The sequence below is a fragment of the Protopterus annectens genome, chromosome 9.part0 (assembly GCF_019279795.1).
Source record: "Protopterus annectens isolate FY-2018-M chromosome 9.part0, PAN1.0, whole genome shotgun sequence".
Lineage (NCBI taxonomy): Eukaryota > Metazoa > Chordata > Ceratodontiformes > Protopteridae > Protopterus > Protopterus annectens.
Window position 1 is genome coordinate 1,271,815,001 of NC_056743.1, and position 25,837 is coordinate 1,271,840,837.

Below are 25,837 nucleotides of genomic sequence, written 5' to 3' on the forward strand. Positions count from 1 at the left end.
CAATTTTTAGTGATTGATAAAGGTATGAGATGAGGCCCAAGTGGCTGCAGAGCAAATATCATCCAAAGAAACTCTAGCTCTAAAAGTCGCAGAGGTAGACATAGATCAAGTAGAGTGGGCATGGACTCCCTGAGGTGTGGGCCTGCCCGAACTTTCATATGCTAAAAGGATACACTGTGATTTACCCAAGTTAAATTTGGCAAAGGAGACGAACAACTGGTCGGATTTCCTATGACCAGATGTCCGGTGGATGTAGAAGCGAAGTTGTCTGTGCACATCCAATGAGTGTAATTTGTATTCATCTTTGTTATGGTAATAAGGAAAAAAATACCGGCAGGTTTATGGACTGGTTAATGTTTGACTCAGAGGCAACCTTGGGAAGAAAAGAGGGATTGGTCCTGAGGTAAACTCTATCCCTGTGAAAGGTCAAGTATGGGGGTTTAACACAGAGGGCCTGTAGTTCAGAGACCCTCCGAGCCGAGGTGATAGCGACAAGAAAGGCCATTTTCCATGATAAGAATTTAAGATCTACTGAAGCTGCAGGCTCAAACGGGGGAGCTGTCAAGGTCTGTAGCACCAGAGTTAAATCCCAAGGAAAGACTACATCCTTCACTGGAGGTCTGAGCAGAAAGGTGCCCTTCAAAAAGGTCTTACACAATTTCGTGGTGATCAAAGGGCCCAGTTCATTTCCCACGTGATAATGAAAGATACCTGCTAGTTGAACCTTGACTGTGGAGGAGCTAGCCCCCTGATGAAACAGTCCTGACAAAGTCTAATACAGCGGGCAAAGGAGCTGTAAAAGGATCCACATTTTTGTGTGCCGCCCAAATGGAGAAACGTATCCATTTGCTGCTATAGATCTTTCTAGTAGAAGGCTTGTGCGCTGCTACTAGAATAGTTTTAACTGGGGAAGAGATACCGGGAGTCCTAGCTACGCGTGGAACTGGAGCAGCCAAGCTGGGAGTTTGAGGTTGTCCAGGTTTGGGACTGGGAGATCTAGGGGGTGGGATATTAGATCCGGACGGGGATCCAGAATCCAAGGAGGATTCACCAGATGAGACCAAAGGTAAGGGAACCAGGTTTGACGAGGCCAAAACGGGGCAATGAGGATAATCCTGCTCCCCAACCGACTGGCTTTCTGAAGAAACTTCAGCATCAGAGGAAGAGGATGGTAAGCATAAAGAAGACCGGGAGGCCAAGCATGCACCACAGCGTTTCTCGGGGGTTCCCCGGAGGGGGAAATGAGAGGGAAGTAGTCATTTTGTGTTCGAGGGAGAGGCAAAAAGAGATCGCAACAGGGTTGACCTCATTTGGCGAAAATCCGATTCGCTATCTCGGGATTCAGAGACCACTCATATGGTAACAGGATGGTGCGACTTAGTTTGTCCGCTAGGATGTTGGACAGTCCCGGAATGTGCGTTGCTATGAGAAAGTGGTTGGTGGAGATCGCCCATTCCCACACCCTCATGGCCTCTCGACAGTGTGGGTAAGACCTGGTTCCCCCCTGTTTGTTGATGTACCAGACAACAGACATATTGTCCATCTGAATCGCAATCGTTCCTACAGGAAGAAGGTCCTAAAGTGCTTGCAAAGCTAACAGCACTGACCTCATCTCTAGGACGTTGATATGCAGTGAGGTCTCCGTGAGGTCCCACGTGCCTTGGACTGTCCTGCCTGAACAATGCCGCCCCACCCGAGGTGGGAGGCGTCCATGGTCACCGTGGTTAGTGGAGGGGTCATAGAAAAGGGGCGTCCATGCTGAAGGTCCAGAGATTGGCGCCACCATAGGAGGGCCCTCTTGCAAGCCCTACTGAGGGGAACGGGATGGCTCAGAGGATAGTGAAGAAAGGACCACTGGACCTTGTCTTGACTGTGTTTTTGTCCATTGTAAGACCCTCATGTTCAAACGTGCCATTGGTAATAGGTTGATTACTGCCGCCATCGAGCCAAGAGCCCTCAGGACCAATTCTGCCGGGGGAGCTGGAGATTGCAGAATGGCCTGCACGTGTAGCCTCAGGGTTGGTAGCCGGTCTGTGGTCAAGAAAGCTAGGAGTTTGTGTCTAATCTGGCCCCTATGAAGTCTATGGTTTGAATCGGAATAAGAGACGACTTCTCTATGTTGACAGTGATCCCCAGCCGGAGAGCTAGACGAAGAAAGTAGTTTCTGGCTGCACAGAGTAGATGCCTTGTCAGGGCGGTCAGGAGCCAGTCGTCCAGGTACGGGAAGACCTGAATTCCCTGGAGCCTCAGGTGGGCCGCTATCACTGCTAACACTTTGGTAAACACCCTGGGTGCTGTGGTGAGACCAAACGGGAGGACTCTGAATTGGAAATGACTGGCTCCTAGCCGGAAGCGGAGGAACCTCCTGGATCGTCTGTCCATCAGAATGTGGTAGTACGCATCCTTGAGGTCTATAGAGCACATCCAATTGTTCTCCCGCAAAAGGGGGAGAATGGATTGAAGAGTGACCATGCGCAACTTCTCTTTGGTTACCAACAGATTCAGGGAAGAGAGGTTGAGGATTGATCTTAAGTCCCTCATCTTTTTTGGCACCAAAAAGAACCTGGAGTAAAACCCGGACCAGCACTGGTCTGGGGGGACGTGTGGGATGGCTCTTTTTCCAGCAAATGTTGGATTTCCATTGCTGCGGCCTCCCTCTGATTGGGTGGGACATCGGGGAGGCATCTGAGACTGCGTGGGTAACGAGAAAAGGGGATCTGATATCCTGTGGATATGATGTGAAGTGCCCAGTGGTCTGTGGTGACGGACCCCCAAGCTGCTGGGTGCTTAGAGAAATGCCCCCCTGACTGCCTCCAGAGTGGAGCAGTCGGGCAACCCCTCAGGGGTGTTGCGTGGGTTGGTCCGAGAAGGGTTCTCTGGATCCAAAGTTTCGCGGGCCCCCTCTGCCTCTAGGGCGGCACCCCCCCCATCCTCCTCTGCTGCGGAAGGGCTGGGAGTCTGGAGCGGGACGTGACTGTTGCGACTTCCGGAAAGTACAGTTTTGTACCTACCATAAATGTAGATGTTCGAGTGCTAATACAGCTGCAGTCATAACAGATGGGTTCTCCTGCCGTCAGGCGGGTCCTCGGTCGGCCGAATTCCAAAGTCTAGGTCCGGCGTCAGTTGTCGTCACTTCTTCCCTGACGTCAGTGCGACAGGGGTATAAAGGAACCAGCTGACGCCATTTTCTTCAGTTTTTCTTGCCCCAGATGTCAGGTGCCCCCAGAAGGAAGGCAATACATAAATTTGTGTAATCATGCAGTGCAATATAATCAAAATACAGTAGTTGCAAGCAAATACATCATAAATGAATACCCCAATCAGGTTGTATGAGGATGTGTTAGCCTATAGGCCTGTCCCAAGAGGGGAAGGAAACCTGGACTGCAGCTGTATTAGCACTCGAACATCTACATTTATGGTAGGTACAAAACTGTACTATGTTCATCGTGCATACAGCTGCAGTCATAACAGATGGGTAGAGTCCCAAAGCTAAGAAAGGGGTGGGGTAGGCACTAGGTGGAATTATGAGGAACCATAATGCCCTGCAAGACTGCAGTGGCAAAGCCTGCTCTAGATTTTGAGTATAATGGTAGGTTGTAGTGCTTGGAGAAGGTATGCACAGAACTCCAAGTGGCTGCTTCCAAAATATCCTTGGTAGGGACTCCTCTGAGGAATGCTGCAGAGGTGGCTGTGGCCCTGGTGGAATGAGTCCATATGCCTGTAGGAACAGTTTTGCCATGAAAGGAATAGCAAAAGCGTATGCAGTGGGCTATCCATTTTGAGATTGTCTGTTTGGAAATTGGCTTCCCTTGAGCTCCTACCGCATAGGCCACAAAGAGCTGTTCTGATTTTCTGAAAGGCTTTGTTCTGTTCAAATAGTAACGCAGTTGTCTGTGGATGTCCAAGGAATGTAGTAATCTCTCCCCTTTGTTTTGAGGATTAGGATAAAAAGTAGGTAAATGTATGGCCTGATTTAAAGCTACCCTGGATACCACTTTAGGCATAAAGGACGGGTTGGTTCGTAAGGAAACTCTGTCCTGATGGAAGATGATAAAAGGTTGGACGGCCATGAGAGCCTGTAGTTCTGAAACTCTACGAGCTGAGGTGATAGCCAGAAGGAAAGCTGTTTTTCAGGACAAATATTGCAAATCTGATGAGGCAGCTGGCTCAAAGGGAGGCAAGGTCAGTTTTTCCAGTATGAAATTAAGATCCCAAACAGGTATTGGTTGTTTTCTTGGAGGTCTTAAATTCTTAGCCCCTCTGAGGAACTGCCTTAGGAGAGGGTGAGAGAATAAAGGTGGATCAGTGTTGTATTCTGCAGAAATGGCTGATGCATGGATTTTGATGGAGGAGAAAAAGTCCACTGCTTAGCAGTTCAGACAAATATTGTAGTATTTGAGGTAAATTCAGTTTTCCAGGATCCTGGCCCTTTTTCTCATTCCAGACACAAAAACGTTTCCATTTTGCGGAGTAAGCTTTTCTAATTGATGGCCTTCTGGCCTCCAAAATGACACCCTGCACCTCCTTGGAGAGTAGGGCCTGTTGTGATGCTAAGGAATCTTCCATGCGGCTAGATTGAGTGTTTTTAGCTGGCTGTGAAGAGTTTTGAAACTGTGCTGAGTCAGAAGAAGAGGCATTAGAGGCAGGGTCCATGGTGGGGAATGCGTCAGGCTCCTCAGGAGTGGGTACCAGTGTTGGCTTGGCCAGTCCGGAGCGATGAGGATCATCTTTGGTCTGTCTGCTTTGGTCTTTAATAGAACTTTGGGCAGCAGAGGAAGAGGAGGGAAGACATAAACTGTCATTGATATCCAACTGAAGGAAAGAGCGTCCACTCTCCAGGCCTTTGGATGGAAGATCCTTGAGCAGAATTTTGACAATTGATGATTCTTGTGGGAGGCAAAGAGATCTATGTCTGGCCTTCCCCATTCTTGTATTATTTCTGTAAAAACTTTTGGATGCAATTTCCATTCGTGTGGATCTGTCATATTCCTGCTTAGGTCGTCTGCAAGCGTGTTTTCCTTGCCTGGCAAGTACTGTGCTTGTAGTTCCATCTGCAAGTCCATGGCCATGTTCCAAAGTGACATGGCCAGTCTGCATAGGGGATAAGAATGTGTTCCTCCCTGTTTGTATACCACATAACTGTGGTGTTGTCCGTTCTTATCAATAGTTGACCTGGTTGTAGAAGGTCCTTGAAAGCTATAATAGCATTTATTACTGCTAGCATTTCTTTTTGATTGATATGAAGGTGCTTTTCTTTTTGGGACCATTTGCCCTGAATGCACCGGTCTGTCATGTGCACCCCCCAGGCGTAGTCCGAGGCGTCTGTTGTGATGACTTGATTTGCTTGAGGCTTGCTGAATGGAAGACCTGTGTTTGTTTGACATGCTTGAGCCCACCACAGAAATTCCTTTTGCAGACATGGAATTAGTGGTATTATTGTTTCCAAACTGTGGCTGTGTTGAGACCATATGTTTTTCAGGTACCATTGTAGTTTTCTCATATGCAGCTTTGCACATGGGATTAGTAAGATGCAAGATGCCATGAATCCCAGAGCCTGCAGGATTTTCCTTGCAGTCAGCCTGGTGCAATTTGCCAGTGTCCTGAAGTACTGAATTAGTTGCCCCTGCTTCTCTTGCGTGAGGTAGGCCCATCTGGGTGTTTGTGTCCAAATTGGCACCCAGGAAAATTATCTTCCGAGAGGGTATTAGCCTTGATTTCTCTTTGTTGACTGTGTATCCCAGAGAGTTTAATAACATTATTACATAAGCCAGATGTTTCAGAAGAATGTGCTTGCTGTCCGCTTGGATCAGGCAGTCGTCCAAATAAGGGTATATTTGTATCCCTTGAAGTCTGCAGTAGGCAATTACTGATGCCAGGCATTTCGTGAATACTCTGGGCGCAGTAGATAAGCCAAAGGGCAATGCAGAGAATTGATAATGGGTTGAACCTGCAAGAAATCTGAGGTACCTTCTGCAATTTTGTCTGACTGGGACATGCAGGTATGCCTCCTTGAGGTCCAATGTTACCAGCCAAGACTCCTTGCCCAGCATGGGAAGAAGTTGCTGTATAGTGAGCATCTTGAATTTTGGTACGAGTAGAAATGTGTTTAGGATGGATAGATCCAAAATAGGTCTCCAATTCTTTCCTTTCCTTGGCACCAGAAATAGCCTGGAATAAAAACCTTGACCTTGTTTGTGTGTAGGTACCTCTTGAATAGCTTTCATGTTTATGAGATCTGAAATTTGCCTTTGTGTCTCTGCCCTTTGATTGTGTGGCAGGTTTGGCATGCTTCTCATTTTTGGAAGGGCATGAAAATGGAATTTGTAGCCTCTGTTTATAATGTCCAGGATCCATTTGTCCTTTGTGGCAACATGCCAATTTTTTGAAAATAATGCCAGCTTTCCTCCTAAGGGGGCTGCCATTTGAGACCTGGTTGGCATGCAAAGGGGAAAGTCATTGGGTTTGCTTTCTGAAAGACTGCGAGTTGTCCTCACCACCTCTTTGTGTAGGAGCTTGCCATTTTCTGCCTCTATACGATCCTTGTGATTGTCCTCTGCCCCTCGGGTGCCTGTATCTGCCTCTTTGGGGTCTGTCTGTGGCAGGAAAGGACCAGTTTTTGGAAGGCCAATTTCTACTAAAACGTGGGGGTTGAACCTGCAGAAATTCTTCCACAGTTTGCATTGATTTAGCCTTTTCCTCCATTTTCCGTAAAACTTCCTCAGCATTAGCACCAAATAGTACATCCTTTTGAAGAGGGGCGTCTAGTAATTTAGCTTTGAAGTGATCAGGCAAGGCTTGTTCCTTGAGCCAGGCATGCCTACGTATGACTGAGCCTGTAACAGCAGCTCTACATGAGGCCTCTAGAGCATCAAAACCACATTGTAAGATATGCTTACCCACTTGTTCTGCACTATGCATCAAATCCTGCAACTCCTTTAAGTCTGGTTGTTCAGGTTGTGACATTTTACTTTTCAATTGAGATAACAAAAAAACTGTTGGTATTTTAGCATATGAAACTGACAGTTTAAGGCCCTCATGGACAAGGTAGCCGAGGTATATACCTTTTTCCCCCACCTTTCTAAGGATCTGGAATCTCTCTCGGAAGGCAATGGATTTTTGGCAATGGAGGCCTTAACTCCCTTGGGCCACTGTGAGATGGTTTCTAGGTCAGCAACATGGCTTTTGCATAGAAATTGGTGTGAGTCAGGAACCCTGTAGTACCTGTCAGGCTTAACTGGAGCTGGAGGTAGAGAGTCCGGGTTAAGGCAGGCCTCCGAGTAAACATCATCTAGGATGTCCAAGACAGGAGGTATAGCCAGAGGCCTGTGCTGGGGTAACAAAAGAAATTCCCTGAGCCTTTTCTTGGAATCTGAATAATCCTGGTGTTCCCTTAAGGTATGCAACGTTTCCCCAAATGAGTAATCCTCAGGGGGGGGGATACAGAAGGAATAGACTCCTCTGCATCAGAGTCTTCAAAAGGGGAGTAAGACTGTTCCTGATCATCAAAGTGTTCTGAAATAATGGAGCCCTGATCAGAGGAGGGGGAATCTTCCTCCACTCTGGGCCTTTTGTCTGGAGGGGGCTGAGAATCTCTGATTAGAGTAATTAAATCCTCAGCCATTTTAAGCATCTGTTTCTTAGGCATGGGGCCTGGAGATGGGCCCTGTGTAGCTGGTCTCTTAGAGTGCATGGTTGCTTTAGACTTGGTGAAAGCCTTGATGGAGAAAGAAGAGGAAGGTCTGAAGACACCTTGAGTGGAGGTGGACTTGTCCACATTCTGTGTTTCAACGCCAAGAGTGGCTTCGGTATCTGTAGTCATGGTGTGGGCCGAGGAGCCTGTGCCCGGGCACCGGAGACACCGCCAAAGATGTGTCGTCGGTAATCAGGGGCTGCGTAGGCGCCTCGCTGAGAACCGGACCACGTGTAGTCGGCTTTGGCGTGGTGTCGGTAGAGGCCGCGGACCTCGAGTGCCGGTCCTTGTCTCTGCGTTTTTTAGACAAAACCGGAGTCGGAGTATCTGACGACATAGTATAGTTAAATGCTTTCCCAAAATAATGCTGGGCGAACTCCACCCGATGCTTAATAGTGCGTTTGTTGAATGTAGCACAAAAGCGACAGACCGAGACGTCGTGGTCCGGGCCTAAACAAGGAATACAGAGGGAATGGAAATCCTTATGCGGTATTTGCTTCCCACAAGAAATACAATTATTAACATTGTCTGACATCGGTCTGAGGCAAGAAAAGTTTCAACGGGTACTTAGCTTTTAAGAAGACTTCGGTTTCCAAATTTTCGTAATCTCAGGAGCTGGCCGACCGGCACTTGCGAACTGCTTCTGCTTCGGGCACCGCGTGGCAAGAAAGACAGAAGAAAATGGCGTCGGCTGGTTCCTTTATACCCCTGTCGCACTGACGTCAAGGAAGAAGCGATGACAACCGACGCCGGACCTAGACTTTGGAATTCGGCCGACCGAGGACCCGCCTGACGGAAGGAGAACCCATCTGTTATGACTGCAGCTGTATGCACGATGAACATCTGCATCTTCTTCTGTCCCTTTTGGTTCTTAGAGAAGGACCTCTGGGGAGCAGAGAAGCGGACTCCGACGGCAGATAACGTCTTCCCGTCCTTTTCGCTCTGGACCAAGGTATCTCGCACAGATTTGCCGAGGAGGGCAGAACCATCAAAAGGGGTATTAGCGAAAGACGCCTCAAAGGGTTCCACGAAATCACAGTGCCAGAGCCAGGCCTGATGTCTCATGACGAGGAGGTCTCACCAGCAACGTCTTGTTCCAATGGAACTACCTGGGACATCAAAGCAGGCTGTCCCTGGGGCCGGGTGATGGCAGTCGGATCCAACAGAGGAGGAGTGCAGGGTGGAGCCATGGCAAGGGCCGGGGGGGGCCTGGAATCCCTCGACAGAACCCTCTCCACCATGTCGAATACCGAGGGAGAGCTGCTCTCTCTGGGATCCGAAAGCAGACCCTCGCTCGGATCCGACGGATGGATCGGAGCCGGCGCCGCAGCGATCTGATCCAATGGGACAGCATGCTCTGACATGGACGGAGCCGAAGACATACCGATACCGCCGGATCCAAAGCTCAGCCCTCGGCTCCGAGAGTTCAGATCCAAAGAAAATAGATCTGACAGACTCGAGGGAAGTGTCGGCGCCGAAGTACCCGAGACTATCGGCGCCGACACACCCCCGGCTCCGAAGACTCCGAACCCGGGAAACGAGACGGAGAAGGAGCTATCGGGGCAAAGAAGGGGGTCAAGCTCCCCCCCGAAGGGGGGGGGGCAGGAGCACTCCCATCTGCAGTTGGGCCTGGAGGAATCTTCTCATCATCCGGTCCAAATCTGCATCAGTGAGACTTCGGGTAGATCTCGATGAGGCCACCGAGGCGGGGCAGGAGTGTCACCTCAATGACCTCGACGGAGATCGGGTCTCCTCCTCCTCAGGACCCAGTGAAAAGCACGGGGACCGGATCCAACAAGGAGGAGACCCAGAAGTCCTGGAGGGAAAAGACCGCTTAGCCAGGGGGCCGAAGTGGAGGCCTCGGTCTGCTGCTTGTGGTGCTTCTCCCTCCTCCTTTCTTTCCTAGTCTCCCTCTCCTCCGGGCCTAAGGCAGGAGGTTGAGTCCCGGCCGGGAGGAAGGAAGCAGGAGTGGCAGCCACCGCAGCGGGAGCCACGGGAGGACCGGAGGTAGAAGCCAAGTCCAGGGGTAGAAGACCCGCCAGAATCAGCTTAGACCTCCAGTCCGTGAGTGCCCTGGGGTTGAACGCTGCACAGATGGTATAACCAGAGAACAGGTGCTCAACCCCAAGGCACAACACACACCGAGTGTGTCCAACCGCTGGGGACAGCTTATGGCCACACTCGGTGCACTTAGAAAACACCAACTTTGGGGCCTCAGACATACTAGGAGGCAAAACTACACACATTAGGCCCCAAACACACACACAACCCTGACGGAACCACGAAGGAAGGGGGAGGTTAGAATATGGAACAAAATAAATTAAACTAAGAGAGTTCTAAGAGATAAAGGAAGCTGAAAACACACTCACACCAAGAGTTAAAGAAAAGGGTCAGAAAAGTTAAATGTCTCTCACAAAGTGGACGAAAAACGCCTGGAACTCGGGATCAAGCTGCTGAAGTAAACCGCAGCAAACTAGATGTGAGGTCAGTCAGGGTTGGCAGGGGATTATGGGTAGGGGGAGGAGCTTGGAGCTCTGATCTAAGGCTGTTGAAAACTGCCGGCTTGGATCAGAGATCTGATCTGATTCCCATAGGTTGCTGCACAAATGAAGTTAACTACTTCAGATATGAATTTCTGAGCTTTGATACAAAATCAGAATTGCCTAGACATAGTAAGACCTTGTTGAGTCTAACTATGGTGGCTGTCAAAAAAGCAACTGCTATAAAATGGAAATCAAAGTCTAAACCAACTAAAGTGGTGAGTATAGTAACAGAGATAAAACAACTGGGATTTGATCATTAGAAAAGGGTAGGAGCAAATTACACAGGGAAAAAAATAAGACCTATGGGAACAACACATACAGGGGAGAAATGGGGTTTAAAAGAAGGCAGGATTTGAATGAGCTATGTAATGTCTAACTGACAATGACTGGGTAGATTAAAAGTGATGTACAATGTTGGCAACTAAAATTGTGTCAATACAGACTGATGTAAAATACTTGCAACAGGAACTATGTTAATATGGCTTTTCATTTACATAAATGTATGACTGCCTATGTCATAAGTGATAATTTAATAAAGATGCTGCTGGTTTTCAACAGCACTAGCAAGGAAATTATTCACGAAGTATGATCAGGAACAACTGGCTCAGATTGTTAGTAGTACATAAGGGAAATAAACATATCAGACATTGTATGTTCCTAAAGAAATTACTGTTTCATCATGTCATGACGTTTTGCCACTGTTGATGTGCAGTACTCATGGGGATATACAGGTTAATTTCTTGCTAGATGAAACTGAAATCTTATAATGCAAAGAAAATTAATAACAGATTATATTGAAGTAAAACAGTCGCTATGTGAAACTAACTGAAGTGATGAGTTCAGTGGAAAAACTGCAGAAGGAATGTGGGAAGTTTTGAAAGAGAAACTGTCTGAATACAAACAAATAAAAACATCAATATCTAGGCATACAACATTAGGTGGATATATTTCCATAAGAACAAGATACTTGATTAAGGTGAAAGATAAAAAGTATAAGAAATAGAAAAGAGGTTGAACTATGACTTTGAAAACTGAAATATTCCAGTTGGTCAGACAAATGAAACACAGTGCGAGACAAGATGAAGAAACATTTGAAAAACATTTAAATAAAATATTGGGCATTGTAAGAAACTATTTTATTGATAAGGTGTAGTAGGATTAAAGACATGCAAAATGATAAACTGCGTGTAAAGTCTAAAATTTATTCTTAGACAACAGATTACAGATATAGTTACAAAATCTTATGCAAAGGAGTTAGCTTCACAAAGGGGGTGATAAATTGTTCTAGTGACATCTAGGTAACCTCAGATACTGAGATCAAATTATATTATATTGAAAAAGCACTATGAAGAATGGATCCAAGCAAAGCACAGGGAAGAGATGGAATTAGTAATAATGAACTAAGAACTCTTTAATATGAACTTACAGTACCCATTGTATCTGTTATTTACAAAGTCATATAAATTATACTTGTCAATCTATTAGTGCAAGAAATCTTGACAAAGCCTAAAATAATGGGAAAACAAAGGCCCCAAAACAAGAACACATTTTAAATATTCTCTTATGAACTTAGAAAGTTGCGAGAATAACAGAATTTGTGTTATCATGCACTTTATGAAGGATTTGAAGTCAGAAACTGAAATCTATGCCATTATTTAGTGACTTCAATCCACATTGATTTGACAAAAAAAATACAAATTTTATGAAGACCAAAAATATGAGAGAAAAATCTAGAAATTCTGCTAAAATCTAGACAGCTGAGAGGTAATGATAAAATATGGGGAGATTCCTCATGACTGGAGACATATACATGTTAAACCTATCTTTAAGGGGAAGTAGGACAAACTCAGTCATACTGATCCATAAGTTTACTTCCACATTGTGGAAAAATAATGGAGAAGGTTATATTGGTTAAATTATTGCCAGAAATGGAAATATAGGGACTTGAAACTATATATCAGCATGCATATGTTGAAAATAGATATATTACCACCTGCAACATGATGTTCTATAACAATGTAATAGCTGTGAATGAAAAATTGTGTTGCAATATAATTTATACAGATAATAACTTTGGCATTTGATAGTGTCATACAAAAAAACTGATCAAATTAGAACTAGTTTACTGATGTACTCAATAAAATGGATAGCTGCAATGCTTGCAAATAGGACATAGCAAGTATGCAACAACTGAACAAGTAAAAATCAAGGTTACAGTCAGGGCGTCCCACACGGCACTCTCCTAGGCTCATACTTGTTTAGATTGCATCTTTCAGCTCTTATCTTTTTCACCTGAAGCGCTCTACAGTCTGTATGCAGATGATTAGAAAATGGGTAAACTGATTACACATATTACAGATAGGACATGCTTCCAAAAGACATTGACTAAATTAAAAATTTGGGTACAGGAGAATAATATGCTGATAAATACATCAAAAACTAAGCATATAACATATGGGAGACATAACCTTAAGGTAAATACTTAATACAGCACACAGTGATTGAAACTGTAGATTCATTTAAGGACTTGTGTATATGGGTAGATCTAGCTTTGGGCACTTCTAATCATATGAGCCAGTTGGCTAATGACAGTTCTAGAACTATAGGCTGCATAAAGAACATTTGCAAAGCCCAGAAAATCAGAAATTAAGTCATTGTCGGTTAGTTATCTTAGACTTAAATTTGAGTATGGAATAACAATATGGAAACCTTATAAGAAAACAAGTACGAGTAAACTGGAAAGAGTACAGTGGAAATATACATGGATATGGACACAAGTTATTATGAAAGACTAAAACATCTGAACTTCTACAGTGTCTCATGCAGACATTTAGGAGGAGACCTTAATCATGTATATAGGGCATTTAGAGACAACTACTTCTGGGAATGTTTGGTGTTATCAAAAAGTAGAAGAAAATTATCAGACAACCTATGTAGAAGACTGTATAGGAATGAGAAGTCTATTAATTTGTTCACTGACACGAGTAACTGATGCACAAAAAAGTAGTACCAAAAAAAAAAAAAAAAAAAAAAAAAAAAAGAGAAACTGACATGTGGAATAGACTACTGAAGGAAATTAAAGCTAGCACTAGTCTAGATATTTTTAAGAACAGTATGGACACTTATGTGAACAACTGTTTTGGTATATTGGCAGGCTAGAATGGCATTATTTATTGCCTGTGCTTGAAATATTTGTATGTATGTATGTTAACAGTATTAGCAACTGTAATACATCTGCGCTGTCAGTCATATACATACACACAAACCCAGTGAGGCAGCAGTAAATATTACAGCTTTAAAGCTGTTTCAGTCTCCCAAACACTTTCCTGTGTTGAATGCTGTTTATACAAGTAACTAGAGTGTAACAGCTCTGAAAGGTGCTAAGCAAAACACCTGAGTTAGGAAGATTTCGCAACTACACAGAAACCTGGCCAACAGATCCACTTTTACCACCCAAATGGCCGATTCATTCTGTGGAGAAGTGTGCTACACACCATTCACTTCTGCCAGGGAAGCCTAATCAGTCCATTTGTTCCACAAGCTGTGAGAACCTGGTAGTAGGGAATGGGGAACACATGGAAAGATACCTATAAATTTTTACCATTCGTCAGACTGAAAAAAGTTCTGTAATAAAGCTTTCATAGAGAGCTTCAAGGAATATGAGCTCTACAAAGGCAAACGTAGGCTTTCATATTACACTTTACAAAACACGCTAATAAAGTCTGGTGATAGATCGTTTAAAAATGCCAGCTATTACGAGGCTAAGTGTAAACCACTCTATTAGATAGACCTGATGAAGGTCAGTCTACAGTTGTAGCTTGTTTGTTAAAAATAAAAACAAAAAACATTTAACTAAAAATGAGGTTCCACAGGCTGCTCAGCTGGTAAACCCTCATGGGTCTTTTAGGAATATCCAAATAAGGGACTCCTAATCTCTAAGCTTTGGGACTGGCACCTTGTGTTCCTATCTCCAAGATTTTCTTCCAATCAGTTCCTCTGGACCCTCTCACCATTGACTTACTGCCTTCAAAAAGTGACCTGCTGAATTTAACATATTACAACAAGAACACTCATCTATCTACCTACTTAACTGAATAAACTACTTGAAACTTCAACATGGCATCTTTACTCTTCCCACAAGTAGGGCAATCAGAGAAAGGGACTACTAGATCTGTTAGCTAAAGTGATTTTGTCTGGACTAGTCCCTTTGAACTCTGTTTCTTGCTGGTACTGTCACCCTCTGGATCACCGATGGGATCCCAGACTTGACTCGAACCTTCTGGATTACCTCTGCCTTCTCTTTAAGTTGGAAACACCTGGCACTAGTCTAGCCCACACATTACTGCTGCTTGTAGACTCAATGAATCCTTCACTGGCACTTGTTCATTATCAAAAGTGGAAGTCTCCATAAGAAAAGCATCTTCAAAAAAACAGCATTTTTTAAAAGTCCACATCATTCGAAGGTAAGGTACAACACCAACCAATTATTTTTACCTCCTCCATGGTAAGAATTCCCACTTGAACAAGCTTATCCACAGCATCCCAACAGAAACAGTAGGATATATGACAAGGCTGAAAAAAAAAATAAAAACTTGTAAACAACATGTTAACAAAAGGTACATTTGTACATTATTGATTTATGAGAAGGCGCTCCTTAACAGTATCCAATGCTTTCGCTCATCCTCTCCAGCAATCACTATTTGGCAACTTTCTCAGAAGATCCTCCCTCTTGATGGGTGGCATCTTGTTCTGATTACGTAAGACCTAATATCAGTAACCTGTAAGTATGACCCACAGCCACAAGCGGACAACTTCTTACAAATCAAAATAATAGTACAACTCCAATGGCAAAGGGACGTCAGGCAGGAGCAGAGATTATTAAATACAAACTTTAATAAGTGCGAAATAAAATAAAAAAACAGTATTTCACACTTATTAAAGTTCGTATTTAATAATCTCTGCTCCTGCCTGACGTCCCTTTGCCATTGGAGTTATACTGTTATTTTGGTTTTTGGTTCGTGGTTTTAGTTTGTTCTTACAAATCAAGAAACAATGAAAATTTTCTGGTTGCACTATTAACTTTTAATAGCCAAGGTTGAATGCAGGAAGGTATTCTTGACACATGAAGGAAGTAACAACGGAAATTTGCTGCCCATGTTAATAATGAGTAATATACAAGTATATGTTTAACTTGCAGGATGGAGGGAGGTATTCCTGACCCATCGTGGAGTGCCTCATACATCAAGTGGTATTACAACAATACATTTGTTATATTTAACACTAGATAGAACTCTTTCCTGAAAGGTCCTATGGTTGATGAGGCTTAATCCCAAGCAGCAATCACCAACTTGGTAGGAGCCAGAGGACTGCCAAACGACCAAAGTTCAGGAGGATGAAACTAGATGTACACAAGCATCAGTCATCATTATCAAGACAATAATGCCTTGTGAATACATTCAAAGACCTGGTGGCTATAGCACAGTTATATGCAATGGAATTTTCTTGACAAGCACCTGAGGCAGCCACTCACCAAGTGGTGTGGGTTTGACCACAGCATTCACCACCGGGCAGTCAAGGGATCTGGCAATCCAGTTAGGACATATCAGTTAGGCATCTTCCAGCCCTTTTCCCTTGTGGGTTGAAGGAAACAGAGCTGCCCCATTTTCCCCACTTTGTGCATCTCCTTCAACCTTGTGTATCCCATGAAGGTATTCGTCCATGGTGTTAAGACTTCTGTTCCAGTTTCTGCACCAGCAAGGAAAATAAGAGGGATAAAAAGGCAGTCAAAAACAACTTCTTAATCCCAACTTCAGAGAAAACACTGTCTCTTCCAAGAGATACCTGATCCTTCAGAAAGCCCTGCTACAACTTCTTTCACAAGTGGGTCTGACACTCTTAAATCGTATTGAGTAGAGGTGATGTTTTCCAGAGCTATGTGGTACAGAGGAATACAATTCTAATTATGACTCAACCTACAGTGGATATAAAAATGCCAGGTTTTTGTGATATAAACAAAAAAGAAAATAACAAAACAAACAATAAATCATTTCAAAACTTTTCCCACCTTTAATGTGACCTATGTAACCTGTACAATTCAATTGAAAAACTAGAAGTTATATACTTACCATAATGTTCCATGTTTGTAGTCCATCTCACCTATATTCTTGATGGTTGGGTTCGGAGTCGATCCTCGGCTCTGACTCGGCCGAATACTAAAGCTCGAGGCTAATCCCTATCCCATGATGCCCCAGGCTACATCCCCAGATCTTGTTTGCAAGCAAGCAAGAAGCACCTTTTCTTCTATATGTATACACACACATATATACACACATACATGTGTGTGTATATATATATATATATATATATATATATATATATATATAGATATATATATATAGATATATATATATAGATACATATATATAGATATATATAGATATATATATATATATATATATAGATATATATAATTACTATAGTTCAGTCAAGGAAGAGGCTGAAAGTCATCATCTCTCTGCAGGCAGATAATTTCGTCCACCAGTTCCTCCAGGAACGGGAGGGGGAAGGAGGGTGGGACGCAAGAATATAGGCGAGATGGACTACAAAAACATGGAACGTTATGGTAAGCACATATCTTTTAGATGTTATGTAGTCCTATCTCACTGTAATTCTTGTAGGTTGGGACAGCGTCCATAGCACTTAAACCCTAGGGTGACTCAGGAAAAAAGACTTTTCAGTACTGTGGATCCAAAGGAAGCACTGTTCTGGGAGGCCAAGTCCACTTTGTAATGAGTGATAAAGGTGTGAGGTTTCGCCCATGTAGCAGCTGCACAAATCAAATCTAAAGGGAACCTTGCTTGAAAGGCAAAAAACGTTGAGAATGACCTAGTGGAGTGACCTTTTATCTTCCCTGGTAATTGTATTTTACTCTTTTGGTATGAAAGGATGATACAATCCATAAGCCATTTAGACAAGGTCACCTTTAAGACTGGTAATCCTGTCTTCTTATCAGAAAAGGAGACAAAAAGTTGATCTGACTTTCTAATGTCTTTCGTTCTATGCAAGTAGAAACTCAACTGTCTGTGCACATCAAGCTGGTGTAGTTTATATTCTGCCTTGTTGGTGTAAATGGGAAAAAAGACTGGCAATTCCATGGATTGGTTTATATTGTTTTCCGAACAAACCTTTGGGAGGAAGGAGGGATTAGTTCTCAGAGATATCCTGTCGTTATGAAATACAATATAAGGCGGACACACTGACAGAGCCTGCAGCTCTGAAACACTTTTGGCTGATGTAATGGCAACAAGGAAGAGGGTTTTCCATGATAAATATTTCAGATCACAAGTAGAAGCAGGTTCATAGGGAGATGTAGTCAGAGAATTTAAAACCAAATTTAGATCCTAGGGTGTCATTGGTTCCTTAATTGGGGGCCTAAGTAAAAAAGCACCTTTGAGAAAGGCCTTACATAATTTGTGAGACAATGAAAACACCCATTTCACCTGTATGAAAATTGGAAATAGCAGCTAATTGTACCTTAATAGTAGCTGCCGCAGCGCCTTCTTCAAACAGATTTGAGAGAAGCTCTAAAATTGCTGGGGTATGGGTGGGTAAGAGGTTCAATATTTCATTTAGCTGCCCAACATGAAAATCTCTTCCATTTGTTAAGAGTATAATTTCCTAGTGGAAGGTTTATGGGAAGAAGCTAGGATATGACTTATTGCTGGTGTACAAGAATAACACCTGGCTAGTCGTGAAATTGGAGCAGCCAAGCTGTCACCTTGAGGGTGTGGATGGACGGATGGAACTCTCCCGAAGAGTGGGTCAGAAGGTCCGGAATTGGACCAAGAATCCAAGGTTCCTCCAAGAGGTGGGTTTGTAGAAAAGGAAACCAAACCTGACGAGGCCAGTACGGAGTAATGAGGATCATTTTGCTTCTTGACCATTTGACTTTCCGGAACACCTTTGGAATGAATGGAAAGGGGGGAAGGCGTAGAGTATTCTCGTGGGCCAATCGTGAACCAGTGCATCCCTGGGTGGCTTCCCCTTTGGGGGAATTAGGGCAAAGTAGTTGCTGCATTTGGCATTCTTGGGAGTGGCAAAAAGGTCGCAGCAAGGCTGGTCCCATCTACGGAAAATCATCACCGCAATCTCTCTGTTCAAGGACCACTCGTGAGGTAACAGGAGAGTCCTGCTGAGTCTGTATGCTATCACAATGGATTTTCCCGGGATGTGCTCGGCAATTAGAAAGCTTTGAAAGGCAATCGCCCATTGCCAAACTCAACGCCTCTCGAGGGTAAGATGTGGTTCCTCCTTGTTTGTTTATACACCAAACTACTGACATGTCTGTCTGAATTGCAATTGTTCCTAGAGGGAGAGAGTCCTGAAGTGCCTGCAACGCATAAAGCACCGCTCTCATCTCTAGGATGTTTATATGCAGATGGTTCTCGAGGTCCAGCCATAAACCTTGAACCATAAACCTTGAACTGCCCTTCCCAGATAATGACCCCCCACCCGATCTGGGAGGCGTCCGTGGTTAACGCTGCCTTTGGTTGTGGAAACAGAAAGGGACAGCCTACATACAGCTGGTCTGTCTGAAGCCCCCAAGTTAAATATCTTTTGCAAGACTCCGTGACGTATATCAGATGTGAAAGAGGGAGATCTTGCATCGACCAGTGTGTGAATAAAAGTCATTGTAGGAGTCACATGTGTAATTGGGCTAAGGGCACCAGCAGAATGGCAGCAGCCATGGTTCCCATTGTCTGCAACACATGCCTGGCCTGGACTTTCTTTGTTGAAATCAAAATTTTTACCTGTTGATGCAGGGAGTGGATTCGATCTGGGATGAGTCTTGCCATCATGCCTCTTGAGTTCAACTCTGCTGTTAAGACGACAACATGTTGCGACGGTAACAAGGAAGGTTTTTCTAGATTTATAGTGATGCCGAGCTTGTTGCAAAGAAGAAGGGTTTAGTCCCGGGCCTCAGATAGCAGATGCCTAGTGGAGGCAGTGAGGAGCCAGTCGTCTCAGGTGAGCTGTGACCACTGCCATATATTTGGTGAACAGGCCAGGGGCTGTAGTGAGGCCAAAGGGCAGGGCTCAAAATTGGTAGTGACTGACTCCCAGCCGGAAGCTCAGATACCGCCTGTCCATTTTTATATGGTAGCACACATCCTTGAGGTCGATACAGCACATCGTTGTCTTTCCCTATGAAAGGGAATATTGACTGCAGGGTTACCATGCGGAACTTTGTTTTCTTTACAGATTTGTTTAAACTGCTGGGATCTAGAATGGATCTCCAGTCCCCTGTCTTTTTTGGCACTAAAAAGAACCTTGAGTAAGTTCCGGATCCTATCTGGTCTGCGGGGACTTCTTGGATGACTCTTTTGTCTAGCAACGATTGAATCTCTAGAGTTGCCAAGTCCTTTTGACGGGTGGAACGTATGGTAAGGACTGAAGTTTTGGAGGGGTGGAAAAAAAAGGGAATGAGGTAACCTCTGGATATTAAATCTTGTACCTATTTGTCTTGGGAAATTTGTTACCAGGTGTCTGGGTACAATGACAAGCGAACCCAGACTGCCTCCAGAGAAGGACAGGTGGGTCTCCTTTCAGGAGTGCTGGTAGGGCCTATCAGAGGTCTCCCTGTCGCCCTGATTCTGCAGACCGCCTCTGCCGCAAGGGCGGCGTGTTCCGTTATAACTCCCCCCCCCTCTGCCCTTGGGGGAAGAATAGTCATGTGCGACCGAGAAACCTTTTTGGGATTTGCAGAAGCACATCTTCCCACACTTTTGACCTTTGGGATAAGGTCTGGAAGGGGCAGAAAAATGGACTCCCATGGCAGATAAGGTATTCCCATCCTTCTCGCACCTGGTTAGCGTCTCTTTCACCATGGGTCCAAACAAGGCTGAACCATCAAAAGGGGCGCTGGTAAATGAAGACTTGAAAGGGTCAGCAAAGTTACAAAGGCGCATCCAGGAATGTCTCCTGAGAGAGACTCCTGATGCTGCCGCTCTATTCGCTCAGTCAGCTGCATAGGAGATTAGCCTCATGGACGAGTTCGCTATAGAGATAAGGGTGAAATGGAATAAATAGTTTAGCAACCGCAAGGTGAAGGTCGCTGAAGAGAACATGCACTTGCCATATCTATCCATAATCCTAGATTCTTTATTAGAAGGATGGATAGATGAAGACGTTTCTGACAGTTCCATCTTCGCCGCTGCCGCCACTACCATGGCATCTACAGGGACTCTTTTGTTAAAAATTCCTTTTCTTTAGGGGTCATAATAAATCTGTTTGGCCTCCATGGAACAGGCTCCACAGTGTCTGGCGAAGTCCATGCTTTCTTGGAAATGGCATCTAACAACTTGCCGTAAGGAGGAGTCACCCAGGAGGTGGAAGGGTGAGATCCAAAAGCCTTCAGGTATACTGAATTGTCCTCCGAATGGTTGATGGGCTGCCAATCAACCTCTGTTTCAGGATTTCCAGGATGTCCGCAAAGGAGACATCCTCAGAGGGAGATCTTGTGGACCCCTCGGATTCATCCAAATCTGAAGTGACAGACACAGGGGAGTCAATGTGCTTCCTTTTGCAAAGCCTTTTCCTGGGAACATCCTCTGAGGGGGATACTCATAAATCCCGGAAGAGGGGGTACCACCTGCGGTGGTCACCTGGGGCTCTGGATCTCTACTCTTAGGAAGGGGTGGAGAAAAGATGCACACAGGCACCTGGTGGGGAATAGGGAGTGGATCCGGGAGCGGTGTCGTCTGAGGGGACAGCATCCTCTCTGCTACCTCGAAAGGACCTGCACCTCCCCGCTCCGGAGAACACCTCCGCACAAAGGATGCTGGAGATCGGTTCCAAGGCAGAGGTAGCTGCTGAGCTCAAACAAGCCAAAGCACCAAGAGGGAGAGTCGGATCGGAAGACATACCACACCGACTCTCACCCTCGGAGCCGACCGGAGAGCTCCCAGATGTCTCAGCACTGGATAGAGCCGAAGGCACCAGAGCTAAAGTTGGAACCGAAGAAGCCAGCAAGGGTCTCGGGACAGACGGCTCCACTACAATCGGATCCATGCCCTCCGGCTCCAAAGACTCTAGGGTAATCTGAGGAGGAATCAAAAAGTGCAGTGGAGACAGGTGGCTCCGACACCTTTGGGCCCGGAGGTGAAAGCAATTTAGCTAGGGCCGGTGTGAGTAGCAATCTCTTCACCACTTGCTCCACATCATCATCTGAAAGACTCCTGGAGGAGCAGGTGGACAATGACAGAGATCTCTTAGACTCCAATATGGGAGATCTCAAGACTGGTGACACCACCGTCGGATCCAAAGCTGGGGTCCGAGGAGTGGAAACCTCAGCTGGTTCCTTTGACACTAATGGCGTCGAAGAGGTTGGTGATGCAGACTTCTCTGAGCCGAAAGCCCTCTGTTCTGAAATCTTTTTGCGTGGTTCCGAATCAGGAGTGGAAGCTGGTCTCTTTCTAAATGACTTTGAGCCTTCATCCAAAGCTTGCTGAAAAGTAAGACCACCTTTGGCCATTAACTTATTTTTACGCTCCTGCAAAACTCTACAACTAAACCAGTGACAAATAGTGCAAGGGTCCTGCAGATGTATGGCACCGAAACAGTAAACACAATTAGTGTGCGCATCTGTCAACGACATCTTTCCAGCACACTTTACACATTTTTTGAACCCAGAAGACTTGTGCTCCTTGGGTTCTTTAGAGGAGTCCTTCAAACTCTCCTTAGACATTATAGAGAATAACAAAAAACAATCAACAATAACTACTAAGTACTAATTTAAAACTTTTTTTTTTTTTTTTTTAAATAGAATCCTCTAACAAGTGGATTCCACCGAAAGGTGAAAGGGCAGAACCCTCTAACTTAAACAGGTTCTGACCTGGGAGAGAAAACGGCCCTAAAACTTAAGGGGCTGAGAGAGGGCGCTAACTGAAACAGCACTCTCTAAAAAGGGGTGGAAAGACTTAAAAGGGTTCTAATGCAGACAACACGAACAGCTAGAGGTTAGGGGTATATAAGGAAGAAAGAAATAGTACAACTAGCTAGGAAAAATACCAAATAATTGAAAAGTTATACTTATGAGCCAATGAGCCAACTGGAGAAACGTCTCAAAGTTGTGCGTCAAACGAGATCGGAGGATGTAGCCTGGGGCATCATGGGATAGGGATTAGCCTCGAGCCACTGGAAGCTCTCGAGATTTAGCATTCAGTCGAGTCGGAGCCAAGAATCGGCTCTGAACCCAACCAGCAAGAATTACGGCGAGATAGGACTACATAACATTAAACAAATCTGTTACGGGAAAAAATAAAAAATGTACAATAAGCTGGTTGCATAAGTGTGCACACCCTTAAACTAATACTTTGCTGAAGTACCTTTTGATTTAATTACATTATTCAGTCATCTTGGGTAGGAGTCTATCAGCATGGCACATCTTGACGTGGCAATAATTGATCTCTTTCTCTTCCAAAATTACTCCAAATCTGTCAGATTGCGCGGGTGTCTCTTGTGCACAGCCCTCTTTAGGTCAACCTACAGATCTTCTACTGGAGTTAGGTTTGGGCTCTGGCTGGGCCATTCCAAAACTTTTCTTCTGGTGAAGCCATTCCTTTGTTAATTTGGATGTCTGCTTGGGGTCATTGTCGTGTTGAAAGGTGAAATTCCTCTTCATCTTCAGCTTTCTAGCAGATGCCTGAAGGTTTTGGGCCAAAAGTGACTGGCATTTGGAACTGCTCATAATTCCCTCCACCTTGACTAAAGCCCCAGTTCCTGCTGAAGAAAAGTACCCCAAAGCAGGATACTGCCACCACCATGCTTCACCATGGGGATGGTGTTCTTTTGGTGATGCAAAGTGTTTTTTTTGCACCAAACATACCTTTTGGAATTGCGGCCAGAAAGTTCAATCTTGGTCGCATCAGACCACAACACATTTTCCCACATGCTTTTGGGAGATTTGATGTATTGTTTTGCAAATTTTAGCCAGGCCTGGATGTTTTTGTGTGTAAGAAAAGGCTTCCATCTTGCAACCCTACCCCATAGGCCAGACATCTGCAGAATATGGGAGATTGTTGTCACAACCAGTACTTGCCAGAAGTTCCTGCAGCTCCCTTCAGTGTTGCTGTAGGCCTCTTGAAAGCCTCCCTGACCAGTTTTTGTCTCGTCTTTACATCAACTTTGGAGGGATGTCCAATTCTTTGCAACGTCACTGTTGTCCCATATTTTCTCTACTTTCTGATGACTGTCTTCACTGTGTTCCATGGTATATCCAATGCTGTGGAAATTTTTTTGTACCCTTCTCCTGACTGATACCTTTTAACAATGAGATCCTGTGATGCTTTCTGCGAACCACGGCTTTTGCTGTAGCAGGCAACTAAGTAAATGCCAGGAAAATCCTACTAGGACAGCTGAACTTTATTTGGGGTTAATCAGTCTCTCTAAATGATGGCAGGTGTGTACCCAAAGAGACGGAATGCTGTAATTAAATCAAAAGGTGCTTCAACAAAGAATTAGTTTAAGGGTGTGCACACCTATGCAACCAGCTTATTGCACATTTTTTATATTTTCCCCCTAACATATTTGTTTTTCAATTGAACTGTACAGGTTATAGGTAACATAAAACGTTGGAAAAGTTTTTAAATGATTTATTGTGGTCTCTTTTTTGTACCACAAAAACCTGGCATTTTAACAGAGGTGTGTACACTTTTTATATCCACTGTACATCTGGAGTTCTATTAGCAGTCTAGGCACTGTAGGATCCATCTGAGAAGGGAAAGAAGTGAACAGGCACTGCCTGCTCACCTTTCCCAGTGGGGAGGATCAGGTGCATGTCACAGGGATGTATGCAACTACTAACTTTCCAATGGAGACAAGAGACATCTGGTGGGACAGTTACTGGAAGGGCTATGGCATGAATGGAAATAAGAAGTTATGTACTCACCATAAAGTTCCATCTGAATAGGTGGCTTCCTTTGTCTGCAACCTGTGGGTCTTGGATCCGATATCGGATCCGAGCCGGCAACTTGTAGCATAGCTATGGATCCGAGCTCCTAGATCCTCCCCTCACACATAATCCCCTGCCAACCTCCTATGACCTCAGATCAAGTTTGCCCCTCTATGGATACCTTAAAAGGTGTTTCAACAAGAGTAACAGATAGAACAATATAACAGGACCAAGTTCTGAAGGCTAGGAGGAAGGAGGGGGGGATGATTGCAGACAAATGAAGCCACCTACTCAGATGGAACGTTATGGTGAGTACATAACTTCTTAATCTGGAGTAGGGGACTTCATTTGTCAGCAACCCGTGGGACAGAGTCCCCAGCTACCTGAATCTTGGGCGGCCATCATGGAAGGATGTTCCGGAGCACTGCGGAGCCAAAGGATGCTCTCCCTCTAGAAATTACGTCCAGTTTGTAGTGGTTGATAAAAGTATGAGATGAGGCCCAAGTAGCTGCCGAACAAATATCATCCAATGGCACTCTAGATTTAAAGGCAGCAGAAGTAGAGATGGAGCGAGTGGAATGTGCACGGACTCCCTCAGGTGCGGGCCTCCTGGAAGCTTGGTAAGCCAGAAGAATACATTGAGAAATCCAGCGTGACAAGGTGACCTTCGAAACGGCTTTACCTAAACTGAATTTGGCCAAGGAGACAAACAGCTGATCAGATTGTCTGTGACCAGCTGTCCTATGAATATAGAAACGTAGCTGCCTGTGTACATCTAAAGAATGCAGCTTGTACTCTCCTTTATTCTGATACTTAGGGAAGAAAACCGGTAGGTTGATGGACTGATTGATATTGATTTCTGATGCCACCTTGGGAAGAAAGGAGGGATTGGTCCTGAGGTACACTCTGTCTGGATGGAAGACCAAGTAAGGAGGCTTTACGGAAAGGGCTTGGAGTTCCGAAACACTCTTGGCTGAAATGATGGCTACCAGGAAAGCTGTTTTCCAGGACAAATATTTGAGATCGACCGATGTGGCTGGCTCAAAGGGAGAAGCGGTCAAGGCTTGAAGGACTAGAGAAAGATCCCGAGGGGGTACGGCTTCTTTGATAGGGGGCCTGAGTAGAAAGGTGCCCTTGAGAAATGTTTTGCACAATTTAGCTGACATCAAAGGACCTGTCTCATGTCCCACATGGTAATGGGAGATGGCTGCCAACTGTACCTTGACTGTCGAACAACTAGCTCCTTGCTGAAAGAGTCCAGTTAGAAAATCCAGTACGGACGGTAGAGGGGCAGTGAAGGGATTCAGATTATGATGTTCCGCCCAGACGGAAAAGCGTCTACAATTTACTGCGGTATATTTTCCTGGTGGAAGGCTTATGCGCTGCCACCAGGATGGCTTTGACTGGTGAAGAGATACCGGGAGTCCTGACTAAGAGTGGAACTGGAGCAACCAAGCTGTCAGCTTCAGGTTGACCAGATTCGGGGTCTGTAATTCCGATGGATGGGAGATTAGATCCGGAGTGGGATCCGGAATCCAAGGAGGATTCACTAGGCGAGACCACAGGTAAGGGAACCAAGTTTGCCGAGGCCAGAATGGAGCAATGAGGATCATTCTGCTCCCCAACCGCGAGGCTTTCTGTAAGAGCTTTAGC

At 44.8% G+C, this 25,837-nt stretch overlaps 1 protein-coding gene across 1 annotated transcript in view; it reads right to left on the reverse strand.

Moving 5' to 3' along the window:
- The window catches only part of LOC122810654 (glycerol-3-phosphate acyltransferase 2, mitochondrial-like), a 938,290-nt gene that overhangs the window by 418,245 nt on the left and 494,208 nt on the right, over positions 1-25,837 (reverse strand). Inside the window, exon 8 of the mRNA XM_044082227.1 lies at positions 14,728-14,805. Coding sequence (XP_043938162.1) covers positions 14,728-14,805 — 78 coding nt within the window. The remainder of the gene's footprint in view (positions 1-14,727; positions 14,806-25,837) is intronic.